Consider the following 11,667-nt stretch of genomic DNA (forward strand, 5'->3'; position numbering starts at 1 on the left):
CTGACCCCAAGATGGCGGCGCCCAGCGAAGTGGCCGCGGGAGCCTCAGTTGAAGGCGATGGTGGGGGTAGTAGCTTTGGGTGCTGGCTGGATGGACGGTTGGAGGCGCTGGGAGTGGACCGAGCCGTTTACGGAGCCTACATCCTGGGTGTCCTGCGGGAGGAGGAGGAGGAAGAGAAGCTGGATGCTCTGCAGGGTATCCTCGCTGCGTTCCTGGTGAGAAGTTCGGACACATTCCTTCAGTCCCACGCTGACGCCTGTCGTACTGCTCACGCCCTTTCCCTTACTGAGTGTTCAGGAGGACTAATGGTTTCATCTGAAAGGGGAATAGTCCTCTAAGTTCTGGTGGCGAGGGTGGGGAAAAGATTTATTTCCCAGCCAGAGCCTGAAGATTGCAGGTGCATAGACAGAACTGGTTTTACCTTGGTTCCGGAAACTAGACGCTCATGCTTGTGAGCGAGCGGGTGCGGTCTTTTTGTTTTGTTTGTTGTTTTTTAAAGCACTGATATCTAAACGAGAGTTTTGTTATAAACGTCTGACAACCTATTTCACTCCCAATTGTAGGCAGTTCAGAGCCGGTAAGAAAGTGCCCTGGGAGGTCTGTGCCCTTTAAGAGGCTGTGCTCAGAGCTGTCCTATGATCAAAGACGGCAGGAAGTGCCTTCTGGATTCCTATTTTGGAAGTAGGAGTCAAAAAAGGCGTAGAGGTATATTCATGCCTAGGCAAAACTCATTGGTGGTTTTGTCGCGGGCCTGAGTAGGAGAGGGAATAGAGAGGTAAGAGTTTTAAAGAAAAGAGAATTAACTTGATATTTCACCTGTTAGAAGCTGATTCGAGAATTCAGAAACGTGTACTTTAAGCTGTGTTTAAGTAGTCCCTAGCCTAGATGTCCACTTTTCCAACCTGATAATTTCTGCTACCTTCATCACCATTTGCACCTACCTGGTGGAAGCTTGTTGAATTCAGCACCTGGTTAAAATAACTCAGCTGTTTTATGTCTTCCTGACAAGGACCCCTTTTAGTTCCAGAACCTGCTCTTTGAGATAGACCTGTATGTGCGAAAGCTTTCATGTAGTTCATAGGTTTCATGCAAATACAACACAGTGGGTCTTGACAAATAACAGTAAACAAAAGTATCATTATTAGTCTCGTAATAGAGCTTGTGTTGATTGAATTGAGTAATTCTTTTTTAAAATTAATAACTATATCAGGCACTATCTTAAGTGCTTGAAACTTCCCCTGGGAAACAAAACAGACTGAAATCTCTGCCCTCAAAAGCAGGTAAAAATTCAAGCAGACAAAAATCAAATCTTTGAGTTATATAGTGTGTTAGAAAAGAAATGCTAGGAGACAAAGCATTGTAAGAGGATTAGGTGTGAAACCGAGCATTGAGTTGTAGTTGTAAGTAGGCTTTGTTCAGGTTGTGATTTCTAGTAGGAAATTACTGGTTTCGTTTTCCAACTAGGAAGAAGATTCCCTCCTTAACATCTGCAAGGAGATTGTGGAACGATGGTCTGAAACTCAGAATGTTGTTACTAAGGTGAAAAAAGAAGGTAGGGTTGAGCCTATGTTTGATCTTCAGTGTCTTTTCCAATAACCTTTACTATAGTCCTGTTAGGACGAGAATTTGTAGTTTTCTCCTTTACTCATCTTCCCAAAGGAAATTTAAGCTAGAAAACTCTCAGGTGCTTATTACTTTGCCACTTTTATATTTTTCCATTTCAACTAACCAGTTATCTTCACTGTGGGTTCCCCCCCCATCTTTTCAATGTAAAGCCTTGTAGATTTACACTGCAGGCATAGGATGAGTTATATTTTCCTGTTTCCCACTTTTTTTTAAAAAAAGATTTGTGTATTTATGCATACAGAGCTAGGGTACAGGCCTAGCAGAGGTGCAGGGGTGATGAGAGGATTCACCAGAGCCTGCCTCCTTTTTCGTATTCTCATTTCATGACATACATGCGATTGGCCTTTTGCTTTTTTCAACTGTACTCTTTATTATTTATTTTTAAAGAATCTCTTTTAAACAGTTTTATTATTTATGTGTACAAGAACTGGGGTGCAGGCCAGAGGTGTGGGGGGCGGTGAGAGGATTCATCAGAGATTGAGTGGGGAGCAGAAGAGACATATCTACTGTATTACTGCTGAGGGGAGCAGCAGGTGAGACAGGAGAGGTCTGCTGCGCCATGTGGGTCACCTCCCTGGCGGGGGATTAAACTTGAGCTTCAGTGACTGCCGATAGTTCGTAGTGCTGTGACTTAAATCTGTGCATCACCAGGGAGACCCAGCTGTACCCCTTAAAATGAAAGAAATGGATTAATATAACCACCATTAGGATGACAAATACACAATGGAAAACTCAAATTAAAAAAGCCAAACTGAAATAAAATCTATTCTAAACTGTCTATGCCGTTTATTCTTAGTCTTGCCTACACATTAGAGTCACTTGGTGGTCTTTCAAAAATGCCCGTGCCTGGGCCACACCATGGACCAGTTACATAAACAATTTCGGGCATTGTACTTCTTAAAAAGTTTCCCCAGATGATCCTAAGTAGCAGCCATGCGTGAGAAACATTACTTTATACCAATGTCTCTCTCTTTTTTTTTTTTTGAGACTGTAGCGCTTAACAGTTGAGTTTACTTTAAAATAAAGCATTTCACTTGGTGTGGTTATCAGCATGAAAGGGACCAGCTTAAGCTGATTCTACTTTCCTCCTTAATTTTCTTGATTGAGAGGGGAGTAATTTGCATGTCTAGAGGCTTAATTTTCTGGTGCTTTTCAACCTTTTTTTTTTTTTTAAGCAGCAAAACTTTAGTATATAAAATAAAGCAGGGCTGCTTTGACTGAAGGTGGATACATGACCTAACGCCTGGCCCGAATGGCCTTTCCTTGCCTTGTCATCGGCCCCTGAAGCACCTCCTTTGAATCCTAGGGCTCTCAGGAAGCAGAAGATGCCACTGCCTTTACAGCAAGCACTGCTCATGTGGACTAGTGGTTCGGTGAGCTGGTTCTCGTCCACATACAACCTTGTTGTCTCTCCCCTCCCTCCCACCACCTCCTAGATGAGGTACAGGCCATTGCCACCTTGATTGAGAAGCAGGCACAGATCGTGGTGAAACCCAGGGTGGTGTCAGAAGAGGAAAAGCAGAGAAAAGCTGCCCTGCTGGCTCAGTATGCTGATGTGACAGATGAAGAGGAATATCCTTTTTGGAGCCTCGGCACCATTCCCTGAGGCTCATGCCAAAAGCCTTTGCTGGTGTTCAGTGAACTTTGGCAAGTTGCCAGTCCCTCTTTGCAGCTGAATTTTCCCTTCTGAAATGGCAGTGATCTATGGCCCTTCGTGGGTACAAGGAGTGATGATGAAACTAGACACAGACTTTTCAGTACATCATCAGTACGTTCCTGAAAACTTCAGTATTAAACATTGTCCTACTAATGGACTATTTATATCATGCTTTCAAAAACAAGGCAGAGCTGTGATTCCTTAAATGTATATATCTTAGTAATTGTGTGTCATGCCTTTTTATGTAGTACAGTCCCATATTTAGAGTCTATCTTTATATTCCTTCCCAGTTGATAAGGAAACTGAGGCATTAAGAGATGATGGATGATCAGAGACATTCAGAGAGTTAGTGGCAAAACCGGGACTGGAGCATGGATATTTTTGGTGAGGGTTCCCCAAATTTGGAGCAGGTTCATTTGAGTTTTTTTTAAGCTAAGGCATTTTTTTTTTTTAAAGATTTATTTATTTGTACATACAGAACCGGGATACAGGCCAGAGGCTCAGGGGCGGCGAGAGGCTTCACCAGAGACAGAGTGGGGAGCAGAACAGGCAGATCGACAAAGTACACTGCTGAGGGGAGCAGTGGGTGGGTCAGGAGAGGTCTGCCACACCATGTGGTCACCTCCGGGGCAGGCGGGAATCGAACTCATGCGGAAGTGGCTTTAGCTTCTCAGTGCAGTGCTTTAACCCGCTGCGCCACCAGGGAGGGCCCTCATTTGAGTTTTTTAATACTGGTGACCACAAGATCAAAAGTGAAGGTGAAACCCCAAGAATAACTGGACTTTGGGGACTATGTGCAAGTGCTGCTTACAGGGGTTGGTTTGGTTTTCTTAGGAAATACTGAGTCTACTGGAATGGAGTGGATATTGTATCAGAACCTTTAACTGTCAGCATCAAGTTCAGGAAAGAGGTTTTTTTTTTTAGATTTATTTATTGATGCATACAGAATTGGGGTACAGGTCAGAGGTTTGGGGTGTCAAGAGGATTCACCAGAGACAGAGTGGGGAACAGAACAGGAGAGTGACAAAGTACACGGCGAGGGGAGCAGTGGGCGGGTCAGCCATGTGGGTCAGCTCCCTGGCCGGGGATGGAACTCATGTTGCAGTGGCTGCGGAGAGCTCGCTAGTGCTGACACTTAACCCCTTGCACTGGGAGGCTCCAACCCCTTCTTCACTAAGGGGAGTAGTTCACACCTCAGATGTATGTCACCACACCAACCCCACCATCACAGCCCTTCACCAGGAGGTTGGGCCCCTCCCGCTTTGTCCCCACCCCCCTCCTCGCCCTCTAGCAGCCACAGTTCTGCAGTCACCATTTAGGGCTTGTTTGGCTTGATTTTGGCAGCTCCTTTGTCTTTCCCCTCTGTATTCCACATGTGAATGAAATCATCCATTCGTCTTTCTGTTCTGTTGTTTTACTTAGCATATCCCTGCTAGTCCCATCCGTGTTGTTGCAAATGGCGAGAGCGTACCGTTTATGGCTGAGTGGCGTCCGGTTGTGTGTGTATGCCACATTTTAATCCACTGCTCTGTCGATGGGCATTTAGTTTGTTTCCATAACTTGGCTATTGTGAACAGTGCTGCAGTGAACACAGGAGTGTGTAGACCTTTGAATTAGTGATTTTGTAATGTCCCAGTAGATATTTAGCAGTGTAATTGCTGGATTGTATATAGATCTATTTTTAATATTTTGGCGGATTTTCCAAACTTTTCCATGGGGACTGGACCAGTCTGCATCCCATCAACACAGATGAGGGCTGGGAATCACTATTCTAGAAGTCATCTTGCTGTCCCCTGGCTTCCAGGTAATACTGAAGTTCAATCAGGCCAATTTAATATAAAGTTTCTTTATTTCCTCTGATAGATTTGACTGAGGGTGCAATCTTTCCTGAGTTGAGACTACTGTACAGACAATATTCTTGGTTTTATCACCGTGGCCTTGACAGTGACCTTCCATCCCACATGTTTTTCCTACCCATCAGTTTATTGAATGTTTTCTGATGCTGGGTTGGGGTGTGCTAACCTTTGTTTCCCATCCGACTTTCCTTAACATCACTCACTGAAGCAAATGAAAAGGATGACTCAGGTGCCACCACAGTGAACATTGGGTCTGACAAGTGTATCCTTCTCTGTGTCCATCTCCATGTGTTTCTCCATAGACTCTTCTTGAGGAACAGATTGTGTTTTTCTGTCATCGTAGGGGGGCATCCCTTTCCTCCAGGAACTCATGTCAGGCCAGCCCCACTGGTTGGACACCCTTAGTTAATTTAGAAAGAACTTTCTCCAAAGGAAACATGTTAACATATACTTTAAAGGTTAGTTTAGAGGAAGGAATTTGTCACCAGTTTTTATTTTCTCAGGGAAAATAAGAATCCATACTCCCTGCTTCTGTGTTTCCCAGCACTATCAAAACAGTTAAAGTAACAGTTTTGGTCCTTGTCCTCAAAAACCTTGTAACCTCTTGGAAAGGGAATAGAAACACTGGATATTGTTAAACAAAAAATATGGACATAATGAAACGAATGTGCTGAGGAAAGTTCCCACCAGTAGAAACACTCGTGAGGACCTCCTTAGAGAAGGTGAGTTCAGAACATCCACATTCTTAAATTGAGGAGTGGGGTGGATTATCAGCAAAGGGGAGATCAATTCAGAGGGACACTCATTTTCAAGCACTAAAGCAGAAAGTCATGTTTTAAGACTGAGGAAATTGATAGTAATGGATTTTGTTTTGATTTAAGAATGAAGGCTAAGGTTTTGGCTAGGTTATTTTTTAACTGCCTAAATGTGCATTATTTCATAGCTTATAAATTTAGCTATTACAACATGATTTCCAAGCCTTAGTGATTGGGGGATAAAGGCAATTGCAGAAATCTAGTAAGGTTAAAGAACTTAAGTAACTCTTCAAATGTTTTAATGGTGCCGAGTACATAATAAAAATTACCAGTTACATACTCTATTCATGAAAATGGACCCCAGGTATTTTAACAGTATTCTATTGAACTGTATACTTACTCTAGAATGAAATTTTATTAACTATTTTAACATTCAGGTATCAGTAAGTCCAAATGGAAATTTTATGCTGAGGGTTAATTTTAAACTGTAGTTTTAGGATTTCCTGTTAGACCAAAGATAAACATAGGATTTTTTTTAAAAGATTTATTTATGCATATAAGAGCCAGAGTAGGCCAGAGGTGGGGAGTGGTGAGAGGACTCACTAGAGACTGAGTGGGGAGCAGAACAGGCAGATGTACTGACATACACTGCTGGGGGTGGGAGCAGCAGGTGAGGTGGGAGAGGTCTGCTGCGCCATGTGGGTCAGCTCCCTGGCCGTGTGCTGAACTCATGGTGTAGTGGCTGCTGTAGCTTCAAAGCACTGAGATTTCACCCTTGTGCCAGCAGGGAGGCCCCAGAAGATTTTTTTTAAGACTAGCAGGCATTCAAGCCTCAGCTTGAGGAGTGAAGACGGTGAGAATGAGTACAAAGAGCAGTAGTTGGAACCTGAGTGACCTGAATCCTAATCCCTTAACTCACCTGTAGCTCTCTTCCGGAACACCAACGTGGAAGATGTCCTCAATGCCCGAAAAATGGAGCGAGATTCACTTCGGGATGAGTCCCAAAGGAAGAAGGAACAGGACAAGCTGCAGAGAGAGAGGGAGAAACTAGCCAAACAAGAACGCAAGGAAAAGGAAAAGAAAAGGACACAGAGAGGGGAACGAAAGCGATAACCTTGGCCACTCCTTTTTCCTCACGAACTTTGTCAAAGGGTGGATGGTTGTGCACATGTGTATTTAGGAGAAACGAGAGATCACTGAAAAGTGGTTTTTCAAGGCATTTTCCCTTTTGTTTACATGGTCAAAAGGAAAATCAAACACTTTTAATTATAAAATGTGCCATGTCTCTGTGGTGTGGGTAATCAAATTATTGTTGACCTCTGTACCAAAGACCTGGAACCCCTTTATATTTTAATAGTAAAGTCCTGTGCTCCTTGTAGCCATTTAAGTCTTCCCTCACCTTGGATAGACAGCAGGAATAATCAGGAGCTTATGGGTACTGTTTCATCTTGAAGGAGCAGAAGCATGAGCACTCTTTCCTGAAATTTTGGAGTCTAACTCCTTTGGCACTCACCCACAGAGTATTGTGGCTGAAATAGGAAGGTAATGGAGAGCCTTATCTGGATCCAAACTATGTTACATGGCAACAAACTAGGAAATGAGAAGTTATTTGGTAGATATTCTACATTAGAGAAGTTTTTTTAAAAAAGTTTTAGCCTATGGAAGAAAAAGGAATCTTTTAAAGTAGAAATAGTTATGTATTTTTTCCTCTCTAGGCTGTTTTAGGAAGGATGTGGCAGTATTAGGCACGAGGATTTTGCTAGCTAGAATGAATTTTAATAATCATGAATTCTTGAATGCTTGTAGAGATTTTAATTCCGAGTTGCCCAAAATATGAGGGTAAAAACCTAATTACAGGTTTAGAGAAACTGGGAATTGCCCTCTTAAGGCAGAAACACTGAGAATCTCTGCTAACGCAAGGATATTTAGGAGTGTACTTAATGACTCTCAACAAATTTATTGAGTGATGAATGGAAGAGTCAAAAGCAAGCAGGAACCTCCATTTCTCCATTGTTATCAAAAAAATTGCATTTAATTGTAGATAAAACCTTTTTCTGACTTTAGGCAGCAGATTGTCAAGAAGCCTGAAGAGAGCAATTTCTCTGACAAGACAGAAAGGAGATAATTATACCAAGCCTGGGCAAACTTTGCCACAAGCCCAATTTGGCTCAGACTGTTTTTTGTATGGTGCAAGCTAACAATGGTCTTTACAATTTTAAAGGATAATAAAAGAATTTGAAACTGGGTGTGACCTATAAAGACAAATGTTTATCATCTGGCAAACTTTCGAGAAAAAGCTTGCAAATTTCTATTTTGTATGAAATTAACAAAAATTTTTACCTTTGTGCAAAAGGTAAAAAGAAGCATGGCTAGGAAAAGATGTGTTACCTCTCTATACTCCTATATCTGTGGCATTGCCCCCAAAAAAAGCCTTTTTAAAAAATAAACTATTTAAATCACTGTCTTCTGATTTATTCATATTCCTTCTAGCTTCTCATGAAAACAAATACTTTGTGGCTAGTCATGTAAGAATGTGTTGAATTTTAGGTTATTTTGATTAAGCCTATAGTTTGTTCGCGTGAAACCTCTTTCCAGAATCCATTTCTCTGCCTCAATTTTTACTTCCATGAAGTTGGGTATTAGGATATCAAAAAAGATATTAAGTCATATGGCTTTGATGTCTTTGAAGTACTATTGGAATCTTAGTCTAGTAGGCTATGATTACATTTGATAGAGCTGATTTTAAATTAGTAACCCTTATTTTGGGGTTTTGGTTTGTTCACCCCTTCTTTAAATCTGTTTTAACAGTTATCAATGTTTTCTCCTAGGACTCTATATTTCAAGTATATACTTGAAATAAAAGTGAGATCAACTAGTTAAATTTTGAATAAGGCTATCTACTTAACTCAGAACTTAAGAAAATTCCTTATATGTAATATTGTAAAGGGCAAATTTTAAATAACCGTACCTTCTATGGTAATTGACATTTTGGGCCACATTAGGGATTCAGTCATAACAATTGCCAGCCCTCTAAAACTAAGAGGACACTGGTATGATACAAAGTAATTTTCAGCCTCTATATATAAATTGCTTTTTCTATTAAAAAATGTATTCCCAATTCTTTTGTATAAAAAATAATGGGACCAGCAGTTTATCAATTTCATTATCAATCTTGTGTGATGTTAATTTTATGACATGTTCATAGGTTGTAATTCAGGAGAGTAATACATTAAGGATGATTCATTAGAGAGTATAGTATAGAAAGGGACAACCAGCTAGTTTCAGAATTATCTACTGGGTAATGTGATTAAAAAACCTCAAATAAGGGGCCCTCCCTGGTGGCGCAGCGGGTTAAAGCACTGCACTAAGAAGCTGAAACCACTGCCCGCATGAGTTCGATTCCACCTGCCCTGGAGGTGACCACATGGTGTGGCAAAACTCTCCTGACCCACCCACTGCTCCCCTCAGCAGTGTACCTCGTTGATCTGCCTGTTCTGCTCCCCACTCTGTCTCTGGTGAAGTCTCTCGCCACCCCTGAGTCTCTGGCCTGTACCCCAGTTCTGTATGCACAAATAAATAAATCTTAAAAAAAAAAAAAAACTTCAAATAATTGTCAGTGGACTAATGTTTTGTTTCTGACCACTGTCAGAAACATGTAAAAATTGCCCTGGATTTTTTCCCCTGGATTAGCCTAAGAGTTAAAAATTTCACTCTTTTTTAAAATCAGTAGAAATTGTTTTTGTGTATTTCACAATTATACTTTTAGAAGGCATTTGACAAATTTCAGCATTAACTGCCAATTTACAGATAAAAGATACATTTACTCTTTTGGCTCTTTTAATAGGTGAAGTGACCTATTACATCACAAATAATAGAAATGTGATCACCAGTGACTGCAGAATAAAATCTATGATCCAATCTACTTCAAAGGTTGGAAGTGATAAAACTACTAAATTAGTGATTTTATCCTTAGATTAACAATCCCAGATTGAGATTTCTTTGATCTCAATTCTACAACATAAAATGGGGGAATTGGGGAGAAAGATGGGGATAAACAGTGCATGCTCAGTTGCAGAGTTGGGACAATGACTCAAATTTTTTTCATTTTCTTTTATTCCAGGTAGGCTTCAAAGACATCCAATAGCATTAGTTTTTCTAACAACATTGTTACTTTTTGTATAATGAAATTTAAAACTTAGCCAGCAGCTATTAGTAAAATACAATTTGACTAGAAGCTAACACAAACACACACAAAAACTAAACATTTTTCAACAAAGTAATTTATTTTCTTTTCCTGAGACTAAATTCAGTACAATATTTGTTTTCATAACATCCAACATGTCTTATGTCAAACTTAACCACTTTCTATGCAGTGACTGTGGTGGGGTGATCTATTTTATTTGACTACCCTCAATGTAATTCATTTGGGTAGTTCTAAGGTATATCAGTGATCAAAATGTTTCTTCCTACAGTTACTCCTGCATTTTCAATCAGTTTCTTCCGCACATCATCTAAAGAAAATTTATGTGGTGATTACACACTCTCTTTTTTAATACCAGGATTTCTAAAACTAGGAAAAACACCAACATTTAAAACATCAGTGTTTCTAGTCAAGGATAGTTCAATTAAATTTCATCAGTACATTATATTATAGTTTAACTCATGCTAGAAATGTTAAAACCCAAGATCTTATGAGTCACATAATGCCAACATTTCATATTAATGAATAAATTACTCAGATTCCATACAAAGATATTAAGTGATGAGAAACAAAAAAAGCTAAGCTTTTAAGAGCTCTTTTAAAAAAAACACAAACAAACTAGCGAACATAACTACACAAAATATACACTAAGCAATTATAAACTAAACTAGTTAAAGATTAACCCTAAAAAAATACATTTTAGAACTTCGTGATACCCTCATAAAAGTCAGCAAACTAAGGGTATTAAAACAATAGTCATTATTTTAGTTACTGTGCATCAAGTCTAAAAGATCCAGATAAAGGAAATGTTTTGTTTTTGATTCAATTTAAATACTTTAAAATTGGAAATATTTAATAATTGATAGTATAATAAAATTTTAAAGAATATACACAAATGATTTGAACAGGTTTTATATTCAGTAACTTGCATGGTTTTTACACTGGCACTTTTATCACTAATTAGGAGAATCTGATGCATTTCCCTCTGTATACTTAGGCACTAAGATTTTAATTTTATAAATATGGTAGTTTTTTTAAATATTAAATTTTTACATGAATACTGGGTTTATTCTTGTTTTCCTTTATTTCCTAGGTATTATCCAGTTTTGTAAGGAAAACACTTTTATATCACAATCAAAACTTGTCTTGGTTACTAGACTGTAGCCATAATTGGGTTACAGTCACTTATATTCATTATTTGGAATTATACTTACTAAGGCAGACCTAAATGAAACATCTTCTAGAAGAATTTCACATTTGCATTTACCTGCACTGCAGAATGAGTTTAAGCAATATTTTAGCTGTTAGGAATATTTTACTTAAACTTATTTTGACTACTTATAACTTCTAGAGTAGTCAATTTTACCTTTGAGTTCACTTTAAACTATATCTGATTCATTCCAAATAGACGATTTTAAACAAGAAGTTAGACTTCATTAAGGTATTAACTTTAAACCTGAAAGAAAATTAATATACTGAAAATTTCAAGTTTGACAAGTTCATTAAAAATTTTTAGTATGTCTTGATACATTTACTTATCAGCTTTTTATTCTTCTTTCTGCTGGCATTTCC

At 39.3% G+C, this 11,667-nt stretch overlaps 1 protein-coding gene across 1 annotated transcript; it reads left to right on the forward strand.

The window, feature by feature from the left end:
* CCDC43 (coiled-coil domain containing 43) lies at positions 1-8,358 on the forward strand. The gene is made up of 5 exons (XM_004684082.2): positions 1-215; positions 1,465-1,552; positions 3,063-3,198; positions 5,343-5,401; positions 6,820-8,358. The coding sequence occupies exons 1-5, from the start codon at positions 12-14 to the stop codon at positions 7,005-7,007; spliced, it is 675 nt and encodes a 224-aa protein (XP_004684139.1). The 5' UTR covers positions 1-11; the 3' UTR covers positions 7,008-8,358.
* The last annotated feature ends 3,309 nt before the right edge of the window (positions 8,359-11,667 follow it).

Source organism: Condylura cristata, unplaced genomic scaffold, assembly GCF_000260355.1.
Source record: "Condylura cristata isolate star-nosed mole 26May11 unplaced genomic scaffold, ConCri1.0 scaffold00017, whole genome shotgun sequence".
Taxonomy (NCBI): Eukaryota; Metazoa; Chordata; class Mammalia; order Eulipotyphla; family Talpidae; genus Condylura; species Condylura cristata.

What these genes read in the sequence shown, in the direction of transcription:
- CCDC43 (XM_004684082.2), top strand. Translation starts at nt 12, where the DNA reads ATGGCGGCGCCCAGCGAAGTGGCCGCGGGAGCCTCAGTTGAAGGCGAT. An exon ending in TACTAAGGTGAAAAAAGAAG is followed by an intron (nt 1,553 to 3,062) that starts GTAGGGTTGAGC and finishes ACCACCTCCTAG; the next exon opens with ATGAGGTACAGGCCATTGCC. An exon ending in GAACATTGGGTCTGACAAGT is followed by an intron (nt 5,402 to 6,819) that starts GTATCCTTCTCT and finishes ACTCACCTGTAG; the next exon opens with CTCTCTTCCGGAACACCAAC.